The 25479-nt window shown below is 37.1% G+C and overlaps 2 protein-coding genes across 3 annotated transcripts in view; one reads left to right on the top strand and one right to left on the bottom strand.

Moving 5' to 3' along the window:
- Positions 1–1754: 1754 nt before the first annotated feature.
- HAT1 (histone acetyltransferase 1) lies at positions 1755–25479 on the bottom strand. Of its 2 annotated transcripts, none has more exons than XM_086750391.1 (11): positions 25364–25479; positions 22350–22421; positions 19500–19575; positions 17774–17894; positions 12319–12498; positions 11965–12086; positions 11359–11463; positions 10909–11015; positions 8198–8349; positions 6802–6918; positions 1755–2989 (listed from the first exon to the last, which is right to left on the bottom strand). In XM_086750391.1, the coding sequence occupies exons 1-11, from the start codon at positions 25452–25454 to the stop codon at positions 2822–2824; spliced, it is 1311 nt and encodes a 436-aa protein (XP_086606517.1). In that variant the 5' UTR covers positions 25455–25479; the 3' UTR covers positions 1755–2821. The 2 variants fall into 2 exon arrangements, with proteins under 2 accessions (XP_086606517.1, XP_086606518.1); XM_086750392.1 differs by lacking the exon at positions 25364–25479 and adding an exon at positions 23580–23799.
- The window catches only part of SLC25A12 (solute carrier family 25 member 12), a 49629-nt gene continuing 49558 nt past the window's right edge, over positions 25409–25479 (top strand). Inside the window, exon 1 of the mRNA XM_086750390.1 lies at positions 25409–25464. Coding sequence (XP_086606516.1) covers positions 25453–25464 — 12 coding nt within the window. The 5' untranslated portion in view covers positions 25409–25452. The remainder of the gene's footprint in view (positions 25465–25479) is intronic.

Here is a 25479-nt window from a genome sequence, read left to right as displayed (position 1 = left end):
AATAGCATTCAGCTTCAGCTACCCAATTACAACACTCCTAACATCTAGAGTTGAAAAGTCACTACTAAGCCTCAATGTTCATCAGCTCACAGATCCACAAAATGGGATCCTCCCAGTAGCTAAGAGTAATTCTAGAGACAGCTTAGTTCGCAGGTCCTCTCTTAGCATGTGAAAGTCAGCCAATCCTAGCGATAGCTGTCCTATTTTCTATACTACACTAAGTATTTAACTACAGTCAGAGGTCCCTGATCATAATTCTATTAATACAGAAATAACAGGAGTTACACAAAACTTATGAAACTTCTATAAGCCGTATTAATTTTTTTTTTATTTTGTAAATATGACTTGCTGAATAGCTGGAGTTTCTGCTGTGTGTACTTCAGAGACAAGAATCTTACAGCTCCCTTGTAAGTGAAATTCGTTATTGTGTTGAAAACCATGGAACAAAACATCCAGACTGTCAAATCAGAAAACTGGGAATTTGTCTAGTAGCATTCACGAAATTTAAGTGTTTAGTCAACTTTACCATTAATGCTCAGTTTTAAAACGTTAGTTCAAACAACTCACTCCAAAAAGCCTCCCAAACTAAAGTGGCATATGCTTCCCAAGCAGTAGTGTCAGCAGAGCGATCACTGTTCTCTAGCTGTTACACGAGATTACTGCCTCTTTCTGCCAAGGGAAAGGCTAGTCCAGACACTTCTTAGATCACCTCAGACAAAATTAGCAGGGCTAGTTTAGTTTGCTGATGAAAGTTGTTTCAAATAATTGGCTTAATTAACTGTAATGGATTAGGGAGTACTCACATGGTCTTTCCTGGCAGCAGTACTGCAGAAGCTGTCATCTGCTGCAGGATGGCAGAATTCAAAGTTTCTAGATCTCTAAGAGGCTGTTTCTTCACTTCTTTGGTGCCAAGATTTAGTAACAAGATAGTTCCTGTAAACCAGGTCACAAGTTTTGTTGTCCACAGGCACATCCCAACAGCTTAAAGTGTTCCCAACTCATACTACAAGGAGAAATCATGCTCAACCTAAGAGTGCAGCTTCACCACTAAGGGAACTGGAGGCACTAGCTCACCTCTTTCAATGCTATCAACATAAAAAGGAAAAAAAAAATCCAATAGGTTATGAAAAGATTAATCTGCCCTAATCACCACGAGAGAAGTTTTAATATTTGTCTAAGTGGTTTTGCTCTTTTGGCTCATTAGTTCTTTCATATCTATACTATACCATCAACTGAACATTACAACCTTCGCTACCTCTAGCATCAAGCCTGTATTTCATGACATTCCTCATCCCTTTTGGGACATCCATATAACCTGTGGGTGACAGCAGACAAGCCTCCTTTCCCTCCCCACATCAGGTACTAAAAGGATGAAAGCAACAGATATGCCAGACTCTTCTGCCTTTTTATGCTCCCTCCACCCCAGGAAAAATAACTTAGGAAGAGGGAAACTATGTTCAACCTCTCAAAGTAGGCAAACAGCCCATCAGGCAGTACATTTTTCTTGCTAGTCCTACAGTTTCTTTAAAGGCTTAAGCTTCTTGATGAGTGGCCAACACCTGAACACATTCAGTAAGAAACCAAAACCAACCAACCCACCCACCCCACCTCAACCCCCCAAATCCCACAACTTACCTTCAGGCTTACTACTACAATCAGAAGAGCCTTAAAAATTGTTATTGAGTATCACAGATTTGGATACTACAGTAGGTGAATGTCACATTGTACAGACAAAATATCCTAGCCAGAAGAACTAAATCTGAAGAGAATTTAATAGGAAAAAAAAGCACAAGATGTTTTAAACATTTGGAAAACATTACACTTCTCTGCATCATATCAGATGGTAGAGAACTGTCAATCTACAAACTCCAGTTTTGAAAGCTGGACCTGAATCCTGTTAGGACTGTGATACATATTTAATAATTTTCAATGACCCTTCTTCAGATTAAATCCTTCTGATTAGAGACCAAAACAAATCAGTTCTAAAGTCTGAACTACAAGAAAAGATACTGTAATTTATTCCTTTCAGGGAGGAGATAGGATATTTAAGAACTAACCTCAAGTCTGAGAAGTAACAGTTAACAGAATAGTCAAGGAACTATATAAAGGCACTTGCTTCCTACAGATTTATATGTTTCTTAAATTACCTAAAGTAGAAGTGCTTTTGGAGTCCTTACAGTGTCTTGGCTGTTTCTCCAACTGTGAGGTATCTTCCTGAAATCGTGAACCTGCAAACTTGGAGGTTTGAAAAAAGAATATGCTCAAACCCCTTTAGAAGCTTAAGTAGAATGAGTCTTGATAGCTTACAGGACCAGGATCCACTTCTGAGAAAGCATAAAGAGCCTGTACTCAGGAAGCATGCCAGCCAGACCACAGAACCAATCTTGTAACCTGCTCATATGACATTGAACTGAAGAGTGCACAGGCCCTACCACAGTACAACAGATCTGAGTAGAACAGCCTGAGGAGGACCAAGTTAGGAGAAATTTGAGATGCAATATTTATATTGCTTAGATTTATGTATGAACTTGCTATTCAGATATTTATTAAGTCTTGAGACAAAACAGAAGTGTAAAAGAAAATTCATACAATATCTGAGAAACTACATTGTTTGTTTCGGCAATAAGTGCCCCCAAACCTAAAGTACAATGTTTTAAAATCTACAACACAAAAATAGAAAATATTCAAAATGCACAGAAACACAAGTCACCTTTAATGTGATTAAAACGTCACATGATATTTTTTGCAGTTAAGTGGCAATTGAAGATGTGCTTTACAACACTGTATAGAAATTTGCAAGTTTCCTGTACAGGCAGGATCCTCATGCTTGTGCAAGTCGTTCTAGGACTCTTCGATAATCTGAAACAAGCTGTTGGAAGCTCTCTTCTAACTGTTCGTGTTGCATGTTTAGTTCTATTAGATTCAACTGATTCGTCAGCTCCTCTGGTCTTAGACATCTTCTCATCTTGGCAAGTTCTCTCTGCTTTTTCTAATCAATCAAACAAACAGTAGTTTGAACACAACCGATAATCATCAAGAACATGGTATTTCATTAAATTTATTCAATTTCAGTGGCTAGTTCTTTAAGATGTCCCTAATCCTAAGAAAAACAGTAACTGTTTAATTAGGACACCTTTTCTGTTAAAGCCTCACAGTTTCTCTATAACCAATGAAACTGTTTTTTACTTCACTGGTTCAAAGTTTTTCCTTAACCAAACAGATTTGGTCCTATGGTACTTCTGTGACTGATGAAGTATGGCATGAAAAACTAGACTGTAGAAAACTGACCAGGATATTTAGTTCTATGTTGACAATAATCACACTGGTGTCCCATTATGTGGCTGTTCAGCCAACTGATTTCCCAATGATTGACTATCAAAAAGTAATTTTAAGCCTCCTGGGCACAGAAAACATTTCACAAATTGTTAAAAATTCAAAAGTTACCAGAGATTAGCAGTAACAGCATTGAAATGCAGTAAGATTATTTAAAACCATAAACATATTTGCACAGCAAGATGAGGCAATCCCCTTGCTGTATCACATAGGTGATGTTTTTATCTGTTTCTTAAATACAAAAGTATTTTTAGGTGATTTTCCTTTCCCTAAATATATTTTTATATAGCCAGTATCTATTTCTGAACTACTCAGTTTCCTAGTTACTTTCCATTCTTCAGTTTTCCTTCACTTTGTAGAAGCAGAATGCCATTCAACATTTCATTAAAAAAAAAAAAAAGGAAATATATACATGATGTAAGCCTAGCATCTCATTGATAAGTCTTTGCAATGCCTATGGAATCACAGAGTTTCTTAAAACAAAGTTTTCCCAAACAATTCTACTTCTACCATTAGTCTCAAAAATCAAAGCCCTTTTGTACTCTATTAAATTTTGCACTTCTCTCTCAAGGGAAAATTTGTTTTCTTTCTATGATTGATACTGAGGGTCAGGAGGACGGAGTGGAGATCACAGTGAATTGTAAATGAGTAAGATCAGCAAAACTTTGATAATCTCCCACAGATCCCATAAACAGGCAAACTTCAGCTCATAAAACGAGGTTCTGTATATGAGTCCTGATGAGGCCTCCAGGCACATTTCTGGCAAATAATCAAGTAACATTTCCTTGTAGGAAGGATGTCAAAAGCAGCATAGCTGTTCAAACTCTAGATTCATGGTAGCTCTATCTAGTCAAAATGAGTAAGATACTCAGAACGTGTGATGAGTTTACTAAAAAATAGAGATAAGTATCTTCTGAGCAAACTTCTGTCAGTAGAGAGACAAAAACTTCCTCATTGTAGAATGAATTCAAAGTCTGCTTAATTAACAGGAATATCTGTTAAGACTACAAATATTAGCTCTGTAAAAAGGTGTCAGCTTTTAAATGTGCATTATGTCTGACACTGAAGCTTCAGGTGATCTCTTAGTTCCAGATTCCAGGTAAAAAGAAAAGTCCCTGCATATTTCAGATAACCAGTTGTTTCAATATCCATTTCCCTCCAAATATACTACCAGCATATCCAGGTATACAAGATTCTGAAACCTGCAATCAGTGACATTTTACCTGGGCAGTTTCAAGATGATTCTTTGGGAGCAAGTTATTGGGCTGGGCAGGAAAGTATATTTTGTTCAAGTAGCAAACCCAAAGAATATATGATTAATAAAGTACAGCCGCGGTGTTTACTTCCAAAAGGGATGACATGAAGAACAAAGACATCATCAAGGAGGTATGTCTAGCAAAACAGCCCACTAATAAGCATAAAAAGCAAGAGTTCTTCAGAAATGTAGAAGCCACAGTGAAACTGAAATTTCACAAGCTGCTCACCCTCTGAACTACCTTAGAGTGATGCCCTGTTCAATAAGATACAAAATCTTTTATTTCCTGTATCAGTGGTACTCATACGGAGAGTGACATAGTCAGCTGCATCAGTCATTCCAATCTAGTGGTGCTGTATACATAAAAGTCTCAGTATTTTTAGCAAAAGTCTCCTTGTTAACATGAAGACTTCAAGGGGAATAGATGTATTACAGGTTTTTTCATCTGGGGTTTCTACATACAGTTTTATTTCTGCTACTATTAGTCAGGAAATAGCTGTAAGATGCAACATAATTTTTACTAAATTAAGGTAGTGGCAATTTAGAATTATTCTACATCTGTAGAGCGCTGCTCAAATGAAGCTAAAGTGCTTTATATAAAAAAAGATAGCAGCAGAGTATGCAGCAATATTTCTGATTCTTTATTAAAGTTTGCTTTCCCACCCCTCCAAATTACTATATATATATATATAAAGTTAGTTTAATAGCAGTTCTGAAAAGTTTCTGAAAACAGTATAATGACTAAAATTTTTTTTAAACATTGTTCAACACAAATGCATGAGTAAGCTGTTTACTAGGTAGAACTACCATAAACTAGATGGCTGTACTTCAGAACATGACACTTAATCTAGGAAAGGGTGTTAGGTGCTTTAAGAATTATTTTGAATCCTCATTGAAGTAACTGAAAAATTAAAAATGCAGTATTCTGAAGTAGCAATATTGCCTATCTAGCAATACAAAATCCATTTCTTATTAATGCATTTATTGCATGCAAAGACTGAAGTGGAAATAATTGCTAGAAGCACTAGGATTGAAGCTGCTTATGGAATTTTGCAGAGAATTTCAGTGCTGAATGAGTGAATTGAAACCATCTAACAGTCCTGTTGGCTGAAAAATCATGGCCTTATTTGTAGTGGACACAGAGTGAAATTTAGCACATGAGACAAGACACTCATGAAAGAGAACAGAAAGTGTTTTGATTAAGGTCCTGCCACTCAGCATGACACGGTATTATCCCAGATCAGGCAAGTATTTAATAGAGTGCTGGGTTCTCATTTCTGCTAATAGCCTCCCTAAGTCCAACAATGAGTACAGTCAAAGTTTTGCTATTTTGGTATAACAGGATAAGTACTCCTTTAGAAAGGCTCGCAAGCTAATCAAGCTACTTCTCATACTTCCTGAAACTCTTCCAACAGGGTTTTGGTTTGCTTAGCAAATACTTAATTTAAGAAAGTACTTAACATTCTAGTTACAGCAATAAACCTAGATTTATTTGTCTTCTTTTAACTCTTAATACAAAGACTGATGCCATCAGTAACCAGGATTTTTTTTTTTAATCTTCATCTCAAAAGATCAGTTTATGCAACACCGACCAACTACATTGACAACCCTAAGAAGCATACTTAATAGGAGCCAAGAAAATTACTTTGCACTAAGGTTAGTACTTGCTTAAACTTTACTGCTGAAGTTATTTCATATTCCATCTGCATGGAGTTCTACATTGACATAGCTAAATTACTTCCAGCAAGCTGTTTTGTAAAGATCTAGCTAACATGTAGCACAGGAATCTAAACTATGCCTAGTCTGCAGTGTAAACTTATTACACTATTTACCTCTCTTCAAATTTCTGGCTTATGTAAGATATTTTTAACCTCTGGCTTACCTAAGATACTTTTAACCTTTTCAAGGAATCGACATTTTTCCCCCTCTTAAGCCTACCTGGGCATAATGTCACTTGTAGGTAGATAATACAAGCTTAGTAGTAACTTCCTGCTGGAATTGCGCAGGAAGCAGTCAGGAGCTAAACACAGGATCTTCAGCACTGCTATATATCAATGTTCTCTGCATCTGTATACATATCAGTTGAACACTGCATAACTAATAGTAGTTGATTGGCAACATAATTGGTATCAACTACATTTATGGAAATGAAAGTAAAATCAAGTATAATTAGCCTTGAAATAAGTATTAAGTGATACTTAAGTCATATACACCTTATAGGGGCCAATCAGTCTTCTTTTAACATCCAACCGATAGCTTCTGGACTGTTCTGCATCACCCATATCTGTTGCACGCAATCGAAGAATTTCATAAACTCGTCTTGTGTGTTGCTAATGAACAGAAAGGAGAATAAAAACCATGTCTGAATAAAGAGGTCACTCAATAGAACTCAAAGTGGAGAAATACTGAAATATTAGACTAGTTCCTCAGCTTATCAGAAGACAGTCAGAGATGTGGACGAAGCCTCCATCAAACCTATCCTTCTATCTAGTAGGTTAAATGAATAAATATTCTTGTTTTTCCTTCAAAATCATTTTCTTCCATGCAGCCAGTGTCTGATCTTTCAAAGCATGTACCAGCTGTAGAGGTACTTCAAGGATCTGCTGTAAATGAACAGCAGAAAGTCCAGATGCCAGAGTCCAAAAATACTTCAAAGAACTGAAGAACTGGACTCAGAGCGGCATTAAGCAATATTTTACTAAACAGTTTCTACTTTGCTAATTTAAAAAACCTCCATATACCTACTGTCCTTCACAAGGCCCCCTGGAAGTTCTAAATAGGAGAATAATATTTAAAGTTTTCAGTTTACTAGGGAAAAAAAAGTAAAGGATTACTAAATGGAAAAACTGAAGTGCTTTTGGATCCAGGATCAGCTAGTATCACATCTAGGCAGAAAAAAAATCATGTTGCTACTATATTACTATTAACTGCTCAAGACCAAGGATTCTTTTGCTGAGCAATGGAACAAAAATAGAATGGTTTGTTTGCTACACTAGCACATGTTCAGAAACTGTTAAAAAACCAAACTTATTTATCCTTTCAAATTTAAGATACCAGACATAGAAGGCTGCAGATGCAGCTTCCTTATACAAGCTGCACCATTTTTGTGAGAACATTTGAATACATCTTCACAATTCTCATCCCTCAAGCCTCAGTTTTCATTAAAACACATGCAAACACATTTTTTAAATTAAGCAACTCTACCTTTTCGCTACCATACTCTCTAATGAGTTTAATCATTCACTGTGGATATTACCAGCACATTTAATTGTTCAATTTAACTGTTTAGTTCTCCAAGTGTTTAGAGCTGCCTTAGTAGCAGTTGTTTGCTACTTTAGTGTTCTGCATTCCCAAAACAACACTTGTTATTTGTATAAATATACTTGAAAGAAATGAAAACCATGCCAAATTCCATTGCATCAGCAGAATTAGTAGGTAAAAAAGCATTTATCTAAACCCATGAGCTAGGTATTTCCCTTTCAGATACATCCTAAAAATCTGCTGAAATAAGCCACAGTGTAAATTCGAAGTCTCCACCTCTATGCTTAAATTGTTATTCTACTAGTTTGATAAGATATATGTACATCTACACTTGTTCTGATTTAATACCTTATTTATTTTCAATTTTTGTTGAGCTTCCGTCACCATCTCTTCACTGAAACCTCGCATTAGCTTTCCTGGGGAAAAGCAAAGCAAATCTTGACAGAGCTTTACAAGAACAAAGTCTCTTAGCTTCACATAGTTTTCAGATGGATCTTCAGCTAAAAAGAATAAAAAAGCATGTAGTTGATATCAGCTTTATTTGTTTCTTAATCTCTGGTATCTCTTGGAAAACAAAAGCAGATAAAGAATTCATCAGTATTTAACAACCGTGCTTAACAATAAGTACTGCTATCAAAGTTTAGATGTTTGACAGTAGACATTAAAGAGACCGCAGAAAGAAAAACTTCTAATACTTTGTGTATGCTGTACTGTACAGTATTATTATGCATTTCTAAGACTGACAATATACATGTTTAATCCAATTTAACTCCTTGGGAAAAGAAAATTACTCTGTGTACAAACTCTTTCTTGTATGTTTCATCTATTTTATATTTGACAGAGTGGTAGAACTACTAGAACACAAACTAATTACATAGAAAAAGACTGGTGAAACTATGCTACCGCATACAACTAAACAAGTCAAAGACACATACTGACCATGAGTTATAGTCTTTGTTAACAAGGAAGACAGGGAAAGGGACAAGGACTCAAAGGACAAGCTTATCCAAATTAAAAGGCTGGAAGGACTTAAGCAAAAGCTGATCACAGTTTCAAATTACTGAAATTTTGCTTAAAATGGCAGCATAACTATAAAAATATTGTTTTAGAAAAACACCAAATTTGAGAACTAGATTCGGTGAACATGAACACAGTCCTGTATGCAACTTTGTTTCCACTTACAAAATACGCAGAAGGAAAATGCTTATAGTGTTGTGAACGTATTTCTTTCTTCCTTATTTAATTGTTTAGACAGGCTTACTACAAATAAGTAGCAGGGCCATGCTCCCCTCTGCCAACACTCATTTTTCCATGGACTACCACTGTAAAATGTATTGCTAAATAGCTTATATCCCAGCTATGTTTTTCTTTAGTTTTGAGGACCACTATAAACAGCTGAAATGTGCAGTTTAAGGACGACCAAAAGCTACTAAGTTACCAACGAGGACTGGGATATAAGTTTTTGCTGTGTATATGCAGCACTGCATAGCTGGCAATTTATTTTTTGAGTTGGAGGACACTTACAACAATGCTTTGTGCACGAGTGGCCTAATCTTGTATGGCAAGTCTTATAGCACTTATTCTGCAAAAGAGACTGAAGAAGCTGTACTAAAATTAACTGATCCCATTCCTTTTTGCTCAGATTATTTAAAAGAAAGATAAGGCAGTTCCTGTACAGTAAGCACTATCAGCATACATTTTGCTTGTGTCAGTTACGACAACAGGTTATAAGCAGAACAAAATATTTGTTGTAAATGTGAAACTCCAAAGTAATATTTTGGGTTCTTTAAAAAAGCATTAGGTCTTTCAAAGAAGTTAAGTCAATCTTAATTTTCTCTTTTCAGAAAGGTTAAAGGCCTTACTTCACAATTTTAGATGCTAAGTAGCTAGATATCCTGGCCATATCAAGATTGTTCAGCCTGACTTTCCTCTCAAAAAGGACAATAAATCATTTTGTAAAAGCCTTAATTTCTATAACTTGCGTGCCACGTAGAATACTGCAAGTTTCTCTTGCTTTATTCCATAAAAAAAATTAAAGCCTATTTTACTGTTTGCTACAACACTGCATTTAAGGCACTGAGCCATGAACATGTCACCTGATTTACGCAGTACCATGTTAAGACCTCGTTTATCCTCAGCTACAAAAGGCATACAAAGCTTTGTACTATTAAATGGAAAAAGAAAAAAGTGTATGATGCATGTGATTTCCTGTGGCATAAATGAAGTTATACTTCCTTAGGTTCCTATGAACTGGATTAAAATTATGAGGTGAATTACTTATATTAGGATTATCCTGCAACAATGCATTATGAAAGCAAGTGTTCTATTATATTTTAGTTAGATTGGGGGATTATGTCTAACTAAGATGAGGTCTGAGATAGCACCTAGAATTGAATGGTCAAGTCACACGTTGAACTGCATTTCTTCCTACATCGGACTTGAAACTGCACAACAGGTGTCATGTTGTAGCCAGTTTTAAAGTATATTTTTTTACGCACATGCGTCACTTTTCCCCTCTAACATTGCCTCAATTTTTTATTTTTAGATATTTGTACGCACACCTTAATATCATGGGTACCTTCAGCCAGCAATACATGTGCCCGGACCACAAATTCTCTATAGATTTTTTACTGTCTAAAATTTTGGCTTGCATACTAAATTAATATGCTATTTTAGTTTGTGTCCATCCCCCGCTCCCAGATTTTGAGTTCTGGCTAACAGGAGTAAGTTGAACAAGAAATTTGACAAAGCTTGATCTCTTAGCAAATTCAGCTGTGTATCTCACAATAAAATGGCTAATTAGCTGGTAATCCATTCATGTTAGGGATTGAATTTTCCTGGTGTGCTGTTCTTTAAGTAAAGGATTTAAGGAGCTACATTACATACAGTTCTTCTGTAAAACAGAGTACTACTAATCCTGAACTGAGCTGAAGCTAAATCTTCAAAAGGCCATTTAATTCTGACAAATGAACATGAAAGTTAGTTTGCAGGCTAACAACCTGTGAATGCTATAAATTACTTATTAAACAAGTGAACTGAGTCAAAAAATTAAAACAAACCTGTTATATCAAGTACTGTAGGAGAAGACATATAGTATCTATGAACTGTTTCAAGCAGCTGAGCACCATGGCCTTCTCCTTGGAATGGTGGCAAGATCAGCATCTGGCTACAGACAAAGGAATGTATTTTCAGTTCAAATGCATGCATTTGCAAGCATTATAATGTAAAGGCTTAAAATAAAAATGGTATTTAATTTTAGATTAAAGTACATGTAGCAATCTTAACATTAAAATTTGATTTTTAACTGAGTCTTAAAATTGCTAAATATTCAAAACTTGTTTGAGATTCCCTACGCTTCAAGAAGGGAACAATGAAATAAATCAGTGCATAGCCGGCTAATAATGGGGATTTTTTTAAACAAATCAACACCATTATAAACAAGTATTGGGAACTTCAGCAGTTCCCTCTTCTGAAATAAAAGGCAAGGCACGAGTTACACCGCCAATTACCTTACACGTGGCCGGGTTTTGTCTGGGTACACATAGTAATTATAGACTGTCACGTAGCCTACGGTTGCAAAGAGCGTAGCTCCATCCTTATTATACTTCTCAAATCTGCAGATAAAACAGAAAGCCAAGCAGGTCAATTACAGTCGCGCTCCCATGCAGTGTCCATTTTCTTTTCCATTCTCCAACTGAATTTTCAGTGTCAGCAAGCTACTCTGTGAGGGCCCAATGGGTACACCTGCTATGTTCTGAATGTACAATTCACTTAATTGGTGTGCAGCAACTTGGATAAATCAGGCCTCTTTACAGCACTTCAGTGCACTTGCCTATTATAAAGATGAATAGGTGGCAAGTAAAAGAAAACACAGGCAAAGCTCATTTTACTGTTTAAGCCTACATTCAGGGCTCTAACGGACAACAGCATTTAATTCAGCTCTATTCTCAAGGTTTCCCCAAAGCATAATGGAGGAAAACTCAAGCCTCATAAACAATGGTTTTTCTTTCCTGGGAAAAATATCATTATACGGCTCCAATAATTGGCCAGCCACAATTAAAATGCAGGCTTTGTGGAGGTAATAAGGTCCACTGTTGCTTTAGAACTGTACTTACACTAGAAAGTAGTTCCATCTTTCATCATCTACATCAATAAAGCTAGCAGTTTCAATAAACCACATCAAGAATGTCTGAAGCCTTTCATGATATTCTCGAAAGCCTGGACATGTCATGTCAGCCTAGGGAAAAAGCCAGAAGAAGTCAGGTGAAACCTATCATAGATGTAAGGGGAAAAAATACACAAAACCTAATTAAATTATCCAATCCAAAAAAGCATGGTTCTAATCATTAATAAACTGGTAAAATGACAGTATTTATATACTATAGTTAAAACATTACTGAAAGTGCATTACTGCAAAATAAAGTTTAGTTTGGTTGCTCAAAAGCAGAAGTTTCACTCATTTTTCATACCTTGTATATCTGATATGTTATATCCTCACCAGCTTCTTCATTATGGACAGAATATGTGTGTAGCAGCATTCCAAAGGGCTTGAAGTTGACCTCCTTCTCCAACAGAGACACAAAGTCATCTGCGTTTGTGCAAAAACCAGGAGGAATGATTTCTCTAATTTTACTTTCAACATCATCTGCCTGGAGATTATAAAAGCGGGCAGCATCAGTGGAAGAGTAAAAAAAATAGCATTGATGTCACTATTGTGCTATAAGAAATGAATATAAGAGAGGTGCTATGGCCTAATGGTAATTTAGCCAAAAAAAGAAAGACAAAGAAAAAGAAGAGTAAAAGCAAGTGTTCCTGCGGTTCAGTAGTGACCTTCCAGCAAGTAAAAGAGCTGCACTGATGAGATCCAGGAAGGTCACAATCCAGCCACTGAAAGCATTTCAAAGCTCATAGTTACAGCATAAGTTAACGAACATTTTTATGTTTATAGATTGTTACAGGGTGTTGATAGCTATTCTGAAAGTGCAGCATATTCAGAAGCTAAGACTTTCCAGCTAGCAATTCCCCAAGACTATGCTACAAAATCCTGCAGAACTCAGATTCCCAAACAAGCAACTTACAATAAGTATTAGGTGGTTTAGAACTAAGTGGAGGCAAAGTGACAAAGACCAGAAATGGTAGCTCCCAAACAGGAAAGCGACAGCTAGCACACACTTGCATTCTTAGGTCTCCCTGCTTGAAAAGCCTGCCTACAGGATCAGCTGCAAAACACACTACAAACTCAGAAGACAACATCCTGCATTCAAATCAAATAACATTTTGAAGACAGTTTGATATAAAATAATAATAATTTCATGCAAGGATTCTGTCAGCAAATGTGACCTGTAATCCCCTGATACATGGGAAGAACAAATATTCTGACATCAAAATTAAATTCAGAGATTAAAATTACTCTTTTCAGGTAACTCAAGTGAAAGTTGGAGACTATCAGCTGAGCAGACTTCATAATCCTTTTCAGACCCCAAAAAGACCACTTGATTGAATACATTTAGTACTTCTTTTTAACCATGAATATTTGATGAAGTTTCACAATAACGTATTACTGCTTCTCACCAGGCAATAAAACTTAATGAATTGGTCTTAACTTAACAAAACCGTACTCCTCAATACGACTCCTAAAAGCCTGACATTACATTCAACAAAATGAGCTTACATTCAATTCAAACTTTCCTCTGGACAATGAATCCAGGTTTTTACTTAATGGAGTTTGCCGTGAGTTCAGCTGTAATGTTTGCATTGTATCTATTTCCACAAGGACTGACACAAGAACACTTTGTGTTAACTTACTAAGCAGCTCTTTCACACCGTTTACATGCATGATGGGTATTAGTTCAAAACCAAGACCCTTGCTACTTAGCATTCAAAACAGGGAAATTAAGATGCTTAGAACAAAATACACTACAAAAGGCTAATACAACATGCTACTAATTCCTGTCCTTTCAACCACAGTCCCTCAAGTAGAAGCAATGCACCTGCAAATGAATAGCACTTTATCATTCAGTTACATTTTTAGTGTAGAGAAAAATAGATGTAGTTCAGCATAAACAAGTTTTATTCTTAATGGTTTGGTACTACCAACATTTATATTTATATTTGTAGAGAGAGCTATTAAGCAGTTAAAATATAGCTTTACAATACTTAGTATAAGAACCCAGTTAAAATGTGTACAATCTTTACATCCATTTAATTCTCAAAACAAAGGAGATGCATTTATTGGAACCTTTGCTATTCTTCAAGCAATATTAGTTAAGCATATTTTCTTAACACTTACTGATTTAACAGCATTACACAAAATCAGCTGTTTTTTTAAGAATCAATGAATTACAGAAAGAAAAAAATATTTGTATGGAATGCATTTTAGAAATGCTTTTTTTTTTTAACTGTGCAAATGTATTGTTTACACAGATCTTAAGTCTACACTGTTGACAAAGCTGTAGGAAACCACAACTAAGAATCTACAGTGACTTTCATTTTATATATCTGAAAAAGGCATGTAAAAATAATCTAGACTCTCAAGTATCAATTCAATAACTCAAGACTACGTGGAAGATATCTAGAAAGAGTGAATATGCAGTATGAAGTATTATATTAATACAGTTTAAGTACTTTTGCTCCCCTCATATTTGTAAGTTTCTTCATTAGGGATGAGAAGGAAGACAAACTTTCACCTGCTGAAAGTATGTAAGATAACCCATCCATCACTGGCCACCACCACAGAAAAATCTTATTTTCCATAAATTAGAATTACATAATGAGAACAGAGGCTTAGCAGAAAAAACAGTAGATAATCCTTAGTTCTTTCACCTACTGCCTCCTAAAGTTCTCTCCTCTTGAAATGGGGCCCGACATAATTTAAGAAAATAAACTATATTCTTCAGCCACTTTTTGGGTTAAGAAGATCTCCCTTTCTTATAGGGGAAATCCCAGAACCCTCAGTTTGAGTGGTGGCACAAGTTTAAGTAATACAATTTTCAGTTAGTAAGTCTTGAAATATTGGAATCTTGAAATATCAACAGTATGCAAATAATCAGTTTCATTAATACCTGTACTTTTTAATGGAAACACCTATCACATAGTAGGTACTTTCCAAACACTTCTCTCTGAGGTGCTCATAATCCAAGGAGTTACCAAGATTTGTTTACTACCTCTCCCTTTTGTATTTCTTTAATATTGATGAAAGGTTAATTTTTTTTCCCCAAAGCAAGGCACTCATATCTTGCAATTGGCATGAAAGTACACTATGACACACAAGTTTCTGTTCAGAAAAACAACCCAGTTGACTACTGCAGTGGTGTTAAACATAGGCAAAGCCACTTGCAATGAAGCATTCAAACCCCTGAATGAAGCCAGCCAAGAGTTGTTGAGCTTATGGTTCATGGAAGAAGACTGTAATGTATTACCTTCATGATCAGAATCATGTGAGGTGATGATAGGGAATTTGGTATAGGCCTGTAAGCAGTAAGGACTACTTCAGTGGGCAGTGTCTCTGTACATTGCATTTGACTCTGGGTAATTTTAATATAGAGATTATTCTTGTACTAACAGGCAGTTAAGACATTTGTATACCATGTAGATACTGTTTCAAAGTGGCTTAATTTAAAATAATTATAGAAACATATTTGAAAGCTGAATTTGTCCAACAACTATATGTATTACTTCCAGTGGGGAACAATGGAGTGATCAGTAGCATTATTAAAAAAAAGTCCAGTATTAAAATTACACTTTTTCATTAACTTTTGTGTAAAGCAAATGTATTAGACCATCTGCAAACCAAGATAAATACATTTATAGTAAGACTGTTCCAGAGGTTAGTGAAATACTTTCCTCCACCTTATCATAAAATGTAGATGAAAAGAAAGATACTTGAACAGCTGCAGATCTCAAAGCAGCAAGCAATTCTGAAGTCAACACTATTAATAATTACACTAGAAGAAAGCAGCCTCTCTCCAGATATTTGAAAGAATCAACTCTACCCAAGGGACAAATTCTGTCCATTTCCATTAAAAGTAGTGCCATTTTCCATTCAAAACATGATAATACTTTGCTGAGCCTTCCCCAATAACATGGTTTAGATGAATCTTTAGAGAGATGATATTAAGACGCATAAATATGACTGGAGTTCTAGCTCTTGACATTTGAGGATCTTATCTTTTACCTCATGTCTGAAAAGATCTTGAATAAAAAAGAACAGTGGTATTGGGACAAATATTTCTGTCAGTCCCTCATAGAGGTTATAGCAGCTGCTTTAGCAATAATAGAACCAAACTTAGTATCACAGAATAAAACCACCTTCTGTTGAGTGGGCTTGTGTGGGTATTTAGATACAAAATCCTAAGCTGTGAATAACTTTGCAGAGCATTAAAACTCATACCTCCAGAAAAGTGGTTTTATCTGTACAGAAAACAGACTGAGTAAAAAGGTACTATGGTGTAGATTCCTGTTGTGACATGATTTTGACATTATATTGGTGAAAGGTTGGACTGTTTTAATATGATTACTACTTTGTCAACAAGTTTTCTGTTGTTCTTCGTTTCTAAAAGCCTTCTAAAGATTGCAAAGCATGACCTTTCACTCCTAAGATATGTTGCCCTAGCATCGAAAGTATTTCATATATGTCCAAGCACTTAGCCTGCTGAACTGAATATACTCAAATATAACTTCAGAACAAGGAATGGTAAATCTTTAAAATTCACTTAACAAAGTAATTCCAATACTTTTTCATTTAGAATAGGTCTTTCCTTGAAAATATTTAAATAAACTCTAATGAATTTGAAATTATGAACTTAAAATACAGCTTTAAATCATAAAGATGCCATTTTTTTTTTTAAAAAAAGCTTTTCTCAGACAGAGTAATTTGAAGTCAGTGCAAATGTATAGCCATTTCATACTACAGAGCATTATAAAGATTCATCAATAACCATACCAATAGCTCTCTTGGAAAGAAATCAACTCAATGTTTTGTTTTCTTCCTTATAACTAAGTAAAACTTAGATGATATTAAGCTTTCTTGATGCATCAGAGATCACTCTGAAAAACTGAGTTTTTCTGAATAACTGCACAGATACTTATACAAGTATTTAAGAGTTAAAAATATTGTTAAGATGATACTTTATTCCTATTCGTAAGTTCCATATACTGTTCTTCAGCAGGCTGAAAGACTGATTAGCTTTAGTTCTCAAAAATATCCTGGGAACATATAGGTAGGACAAAACAAACAAACAAAAAATCACAAACAAACAAAAACAAAAAAACCACCCCAAAACCAACACAAAAACTTTTCTACAAGTGTTCTGTAAACTTGAAAAACCTGTAAACAAAGAGAAAAAAAATCAAAACTTCCCAAAACCAAACAAAACATCCCACAGGTAACTGTATTATTGTAAGTAAGATGTAAAGCACACATTATACCTAACTAGAAGTTTCTAATCTTGTTTTTGCTTTACTTATTCTCCACACTTGCCATTAAAAAAAAAAAAAAAAAAACAACCACAGTCAAGTATCCTTCCTCATGTAGAGTTTACAGAAATCTTTTTTCCTTCTTACTGAACTCTCTTCAATATAGAAAAATCACCAATGCTAGTCCTCCTCCTGGAGACATTTAACATGAAAATACAGACTTGCCAAGTTGTCAGGGATTTTTGTGGAACTGGCCTTGGTACCAGCACCTCATGTTTTACTATTGTTTGACACAATTTTGATGGTATTGCAGTCACAGCAGAAACAATGGGAAAACGTATAGATGAAGTTCAAAGCTTTTTTTTTAGCTTAGCAACAAAGGAAGCTTGTTTGCTTGCTTTTAACATAAACCATGTTTGCATAGGCAATTACTAAACCTAGAATTCTTGTCCATATCCCACTTAAGCCTTCTTAATAATATTTTAAGAGCAGATCTCATTCTGTCTTTACCTCCACACAGTCAAACTTTTCATTAACTTTAGAAGTATATTCGATGCGGAAGAGCGTTGACAGGTTACCAGCGATATAGTACAACAAGATCTTCAGTCCCTTGTAGCCAAAGGCGACCTCACTGAGGAAGGAGAGAAGAGCAATCAGGAACTCTACATAAAGTTTCATGGCAAAACATACACATCACAAAGCTTTCATTTAATAAGCTCTGAAGTTCATGCCATCTTTCCCAGTGAGGTATACTAAGCTTCCAAATAGGAAAAGTTAATCAAATGGGATGTGCACTATCTAGACAGATAACACCTGACACTATTTCTACTAGTTATTTTACTCCTCTAGTGGAGAAACAGAACACGTTCCTGAACTCAGTAAGGTCTTTGCACTTACTATGACAGCTCAAGAAAGAACACCTGAAATAGCTAATACTGCATTTATGTTTCTTAATATCTTAAAATAATTAACATTTATTTACATTAATTGATCAGTAATGTTTCTTAAAACTTACTCTGCAGTGTAGTATAATATCTTGGAATGCACTACTGCAATTTATACTGTATTAAACACAGATAGATAACCAGTCACAGCAGTAAGTGTGTTTTTGGTGAACAGTTTCTATATACTTATCCAGTCTAACTAGAACCAAATAAATGAAGAAAAAAAAAAAAAAAGAAAAAAGGCATGGAATACAAAAGCCTTTTTTTTACATTGAAAATACGAGTTGCCTAAATATAAACACTATATTGTTTTGAAGTATATTTATTTTCAGGCAAAAAACCTGATCTGCAGAAAATGGTGACATTCACAAAGAAACAGGTTTCTTTTTTTTTGTTATTATAATGCATAGTTAGGTTTTTTTTTACTGAGATTTTTATTTTTCTTTTACAATAGCAAATTTTAAATTATATAAATGTGAAGTCTAAATGTCAGAACAAGAATTTGCTTGCTAGTTATCTTGACAGATTGGAGAGTTTTGCCATTACTAAAAGTAAAATTATTGTCAACGACAGCTGCAGTAGATGTGTAATAGTGTAACTAATTTCATTACAATTAATATAGGTAGTTAATCCTAGTTGCAGTACTTAAAATGCTTTTTAAAGGAATCGGACCTTAAGAAACTGAACTATTTCAAGTCCACAGATATGTGCATGTAGATTTTCCCGTGATGCGGGTTTTTTTTGTTGTTGTTGTTGCTGGTTTTTGTTTTCTGTTGGGTTGTTTTGGTTGTTTGTTGTTGTTTTTTTTAACTATCTATGGCCAGATTTTTTTTTTTTTTAAACTACAGACAGATTGCTGAACATTACTCTACCGAAAATATTAAATGACACATTAGCACTAGTGACACAGTAGATAACTTCCCTACACTATTAATATAAGTCAGTATACCTGGAAAAATACCCCAAACCCACAAAATAATATAAACAAATTCTTTCTTGACCTTAGAAAAATGCCATAAACACAATACCCTCTTAAACAAGTAATTCTGACTGCAAAATCAGATAATCCATTCTCTGCTAACCTACCTTTAAAACAGCATATAAAATTACTGCAGGCTCAAACTCTATGAGCTAGGCATCAAGGCCACTGTTCAACTAGACAGTCTCAAAACTGAAGTATTGCCATGTCATTTAAAACAGCTTGGTATAGCAGCATTTCTTGTTTATTAACAATGTGGAAGCAACTTTTCCTTTCCTGACTTAGTAATTTGACTCTGGATATTTTAACTTACTCATCTCCAAACACTTGATGACTATACTCTGGATTAAACGTTGTGTTGTCATCCTCCAAATCCTCAGGAAAGCGAACTGAGAAGAAAAAAAAACAACCAAAAAAAAAAAAAAAAAAAAGAAAGAAGAGCATGACCAAGTCATCATCTTCAGTTTATTTACCCACAGATGCCATGCTAGATGTTCATGCATTTTTCCACTACTGAGTCAGACAACTTCAATTATGAACCTGTCTAGGTTAGGCTGGTATACAAATGAAATAAAGACATCTTGTGCAATTTAGATGCACGTTATCTGATCTGAGATCAAATCATCAAGCAGAAAAAACCTGAGAAATAGACAAAGATGGACACATGTATATATTTCATTATATATATCTCCTGAATGTTACTGCCTTTAACTTCATTTTGAACACTGAGGACACTGCTCAGCTGGATATTCCCACAGTGAGCCAGATCGATCATGTAATCAATGCTGCCTTCTCATTCTGCCATTCTACTCCTACATGCAGGTCAGAACACTTTGCTGTAGGGGGTTTCCACGGAGTGATGAATGGAAAATGTTTATGGGCATTTATGTTCATGTCAAAGGTTTGAAAAAATCAGCACGGATACATATAAAACAGCTACACCAATACTATACCAGTACTTGTACCATTACCAAAATAATTAGTGATTTTTTTTTTCCTGACTCTCTACTTTTCCTCAAAGCCTAGTACTAAACAACATATTTTCTGGTAGTGTAAAAGTATTCACTATAATAGCATCTACTCATACTCAGTAACTTATCAAAGAAGCATTTTATTCATGCTTATGGAATTACAGTAGTTGTGCCACAGTAATTGTGACAGGAATTCTTCCATCATAAAATATACAATTTCTGATTAGTGGATGAAATTAGAGACTAAATTAGGATTTTCTAGGAAAAATTGTAGAAGACTGAAATACTTTATTCCCAAATATCCTCTGTGTATTTGCAGTTTAAAAAAAATTACCTGAAGTTAGAAGGGATGTAACTCTTAACTTAGGCAGTAAAGTGATTGTTTAGCCACACTAATAAGGCACAGGTAGCTCAAGATCAGAGTTACACATTTCTAACAGTGAACAAGTTAATACTGCATTAGCATGAGCACACAATGTTGTACAAGTTAATATTGCTATTAAAGCTTTTTTTTTTTTAAGAAAAACTATGTTGAATATTGACATACACCTTTATTGCAGTTTTACTCCAATAAAAGTAGAGATTAAGAAAAATGTTTGGTTTTTTTTTTTCTGGTAATACTAGAAAGGAATTATTCAAAGCGAAAAATGCACGAGGAATGTACTAGTGACAAGATAGAAGTCTGGCCCTGTCAAAAGCAAAAAGAGAATGGCTGCTCTTGTCTTCTCAAATTTAATTTAGAAAGCAACAGATTTGAGGCAAAGTAGCAGTGCTAAAAAACACATCAACAAAAAGGAAACAAAAAACTGATGCGCAATTCTGAATTGTCATCATGGAAGAAATTAGGACCCTGAAGAGGACAGTGTATAACTGCTTTTACAGGCATGAGGGAAATACGTGCTTTTTTATTTTTAATGGTACCAGTTTGTAGCTTCTCATCTTTTCTCTTAATATAATTGTATGTGGAACATCCACACTCTCTGAAAGAAAAAAGGAAGCTGAAAATATTAGTGGAGATGGGCAATGGATACCTTAATTAAAAGCAATCTCCCTGAAAACTGATATAGTAGCTCCTCGGATTTCCAGACAAAATTCACTCAGATGTGATTATCTCTCATTCTTTCTTTTGGTTTTAGAAAGGTAGAAGAGAAAAATAAAATGTTAGATCTAGTAATAAAACCAGTATTTGAAATAATGTTCAAGAGGAAGATAAATACTTCACAATTACAACAGCTTAAAAACTTAAGTATTTCGGTTATTATGACATTTTGGCTCAGAAGTCAAAGGTGACTGTGTATTAAAAATGCTACTAAACTCTGTAGAACAGATTGCTAGTAGTAGTTCTGAAAAGTACTTAATGGGTTCATTACTTCTATTTTCTTAATAAGTTATGGTATTTGTACTGCTCAAGGGAACAAATTTATGAAGGGCTAGAAAAATAAAAAACTAGGCAAGTATGTCTTAGTCTTCAAGTTATTGCTGCTGCATGGAAGTTTGAAATACAAGCAAGTCCACCATGAGTTCACTAATTCTGTCTGTGCTCTGTGTGCCCTAGTAAGCAAATGAGCTATAGAGAGCAATAAACCGTTCTCAGAAGAATGACTTTTTTTTCCTATTCAGATCAAACAACTTTCATTTTAAAAGTCTTCTGTAATCCAGATGTTGGGGGGGATGGGCAGCAAGAAATCCAATCCAACAACACTTTTCAGTCTTCTTTCCTCCTTTTATTTTTCCCCTCCGCAAAGAAAGAGGAAAAGAAAAGTGTCAAAAAATATATACAATATATAATTAGATACTTGTAACCCTAAAAAAATGAGTTAGAATGCTACAGTGACCATGAAGAATACACATACTTAGGACTGCATCATAGCATGAGGATTAGAGAAGGAAAGGGAAACTAGAAGAACATAATGAATACTTCAAGGAAATAAGACAAGATGTAACTTCACTGCAGTTTGGTAACATGCTAATAAATTGCTGATGACATTACACAGAGACAGGACTGAATTTCTGTAGCTGCACTTTAATTGTAGTAGTCTCAGCAAAACTAGATTGTATTCCCACCCTTATGTTTGTATATTTACATTACTAAGTATATATTAAAACCCCTGTGGATTTAAGTATAAGGAAGCTTCTTAAAAATATAAAAATATCCCACTACTAAATGCACAATATTTAAAAAGTGACATTACCTAGTTTCAGCTGAATTGCTTCATTTGTATTACACTTGTATTCAGCCAGCTTCTTCTCCATAGCAGTAAGTCCTGAAGAAAAGGATTTTTTAAAAAAGAGTTAAGAAGTGTACAATCTACATGTCACTGTTATTCAAGGGACGTATTTATAAAAAGGTTCTCAAAACTAGAACCAATACAGAACGCAAAACCACCAAAATACTGAACAAGTAGGTAAAAAAAAGAGCTACTATATGTTGCAACACATGAAAGAAATAGAGAGCTTTATCTCAAACACTTTTTGGAACTAAAAACAAGAAACAGACCATAAGCATCTCTCTTTTTAGTTTCTGAGAATGAATGGCATTACAATAAAAATATTTTAAGTGTTCTAACTTAATAATATGAAATATTTGAAAGTTGTAAGTAAAAATTAAGAATTCAGTCTAACAGATGTTTATTTTAAAGAACGTGTTAAGTAACATGTTTGAGGGCATTTCAAGTGTTTGCATTAGGTAATTTTCATAAACAGGTGTTCATGAACTATAATGGCATGTATACCACCACCAATTATCTAGTTACCACTTCTCTTCCAGAATGGATACAGGAAGAAATAACAAACAAATTGCACCTAGTCTGTTTTCCAAAGCATAATTCAGCACAGAAGTTACCTGTCACTTATAATGGTGTTTTTCAAGTGCTTGACACATCCAGCCCCTCCCTTTCATTTCAGATGCCTCATCAGAAAGTTCTTATTCCGATTTCAGACACTAAACTTTAAGTAAAAACAAGTTTGGTGTTTGATTCCCTGCCCGGAAAACTAGTGGACACTGGCTTACCATTACCAAGCGTGGAGACCGCGAGCCCGAGGATGCCTGGCTACAGCGTATGCGTAGCAACAGGCAGGCAGAAGAACAGCCCCACTCCCACCCAGACACTATTCCCCGGTCGTCCGAGCTCACCGCGGTCAACCATCACCGGCACCCCCGCCCGCTGGTCCCGCCACGACCACCCCAAGCTCATGCTCCGCTTCCGTGCCCCGGCCACAGCGCTCCCACGGATGCCCCGCTAGCGCCCGACTGAGGGGAACAGCGTCGACCGGCACGGAGAGGCGCCGGCAGCGCCCAGACCGCTACCCCCACAGCGCCCCAGGAGGCCGGCCCCCCTCCGCGGTCAGAGCGGCAGGGCAGGCCCTACCAGCCCTCGGAGCGCAGGTGGGCAGCACAGGGCAGACCAGGCCCAAGGACTTACCCGCCATTTCGGAACAGCTGCAGCAGCGACGGCGGCCGAGCCACTCGGGCAGAACGAATCAACCCGCACGACCACTCACCGGAAATAAGCGCACACACGTATGCTTCCGCTTCCGCCCGCCGAAACGGAGCGGGGAGCCAATAGCTGCACGGTACGAGGCGCGCAGCCCGTGCGCATGCTCGATAGGGCCCCGAGTGCCGCGCCCTCCCGGCAGGAGCCTTTGAGAGGCACATCCGCGCGACTGCTTGTTTCCATAGCCCCGCCCGCAGGAGCCTGGCCTGACCCGGCCTGGCCGGCGCGCATGTGCCGTGCTCCCGCCTCCGGCCTCGCACCTGCCCTGGCCCGGGCCGGCGCGTCTCTCAGTGCTGCTTCTGTTTGACGCGTAACACCGGCTTCCCCGCGGCCCACTGAGCGCTTTGGACGAGGGCAGTTGAACCCGGTCCCAGCCCCGGGGGTAAACCAAATGTAAACCCTTTGTGGAGAGGGCTAAACCAGAACACTTTCCCTTCTCGCTGTGCAGCAGGCAGAGCAACCTCACGTACTTCTGCTCCTTCTTCAAGTACAGACCTCATGGATCGGTGCCGCTGTTACATTTCAGATGAGGGAAAAAAAAAAAAAAAACCTTTGTCATTAGTAAAAAAGCCATGCGCTGAACTGCTTGTTACAGCCACTGCTGGAAGGGCTGTGGAGATTTCTGCCAGATTTCTAGCAAAATTATTTCTCCTGTCAGCTGGCACGTAAGCGCATACGTAGTATGTGAACTCCAAGTTATCTTCAGGAAGTTTTTGTTGACCTGTAGCCAAAAGAAGTTCTGCTTTCTAGATAAAATGAGTTGTTTTAAACTTAGAGATGTGAGTAATTGTTTTGTGACTATGATTATAAACTCCCAACTATTATGTTGTAGTTTTATGTCTCGCTGTGTTATCTGAGGTATAACAGAAGCTGTTCTTTTTATATTTTTCCAGTGACATGCAGTAAGAGATCTTGCTGGGCCCTTGAAGTAGACCAGCAAGATAAAACGTGTTATTATTTAAGTCAAGTTTTAGAAGCATTTACTATGATTGAATTGTCAAAACAAAGTATGAATTTCTCCTTTCTTGAGGCTGTGGCCTGTGTATTTTTCATTTTGAGGTATAAAGGAAGTCAGGGTGCTCTACTGCTGAAGTATTACAACAGTATGTCAGAAGCTACTGAATTCCAGCGAAATTGATTACTTTGTGCCTCTGTTTCTTTGTTAGAAACATGGGGCTACTACCACTTTGCAGCCATGCTGCCAGAATATTGTCCTATGAACAGTTTCAGAGCTTGGTACCAACAGGTACCGCTTTGCTGACCCTCAGGGGAACGGCTGCATCTGTTAAGCCAGAAATGCGTTTCAGCAGCTCTTTAAAAAGTTCCGTTTTGTACTATGGAGGAGCTACCAGCAGCGCCCCGGCAAGGACCCACAGCCGCGCTCCTGGTGCCTTTGGCGGGAACCGCGCTGATGGGGGCAACCAAGGCTCCCCGCGGCGGGTCCCTGTAGCGGCGAAGGCGGGGGGCGAGCGGGCAGCGACATCCCTTCTGCCCCCGACGCCCGCCGAGAGCCGTTGGGGCAGGGGTAGGGCCACGGCTGGCTCGTCGCCCGCCGGGGTCACGGCGCAGGGGCTGCGGCGTGAGATGGGGGTCCAGCCCCGGGCTGGGGCCGCGGCGGTGCCAATCGGCTCCGCTCCCCTCAGCCCCGGAGATGCAGCGGCCGCTGAGGGGAGCGCGCCGCGCCGGGCGGGGCAGGGCAGGGCGCTCGTTACCACGGCGCTGCGCCGAGGCGGCGGCTGCTGCGGCGGCGCGGCGGGTGGGTAGCGGCGGGCGGCTCCTCCTCCTTCTCGGCGGGCGCAGCATGGCGGTCAAGGTGACTCTAACCCTC

Source organism: Chlamydotis macqueenii, chromosome 6 (genome assembly GCF_036417535.1).
Source record: "Chlamydotis macqueenii isolate bChlMac1 chromosome 6, bChlMac1.mat, whole genome shotgun sequence".
Taxonomy (NCBI): domain Eukaryota; kingdom Metazoa; phylum Chordata; class Aves; order Otidiformes; family Otididae; genus Chlamydotis; species Chlamydotis macqueenii.
The sequence above is the reverse complement of the archived record's forward strand: the minus strand, read 5'-3'. Positions and strand labels throughout refer to the sequence as shown.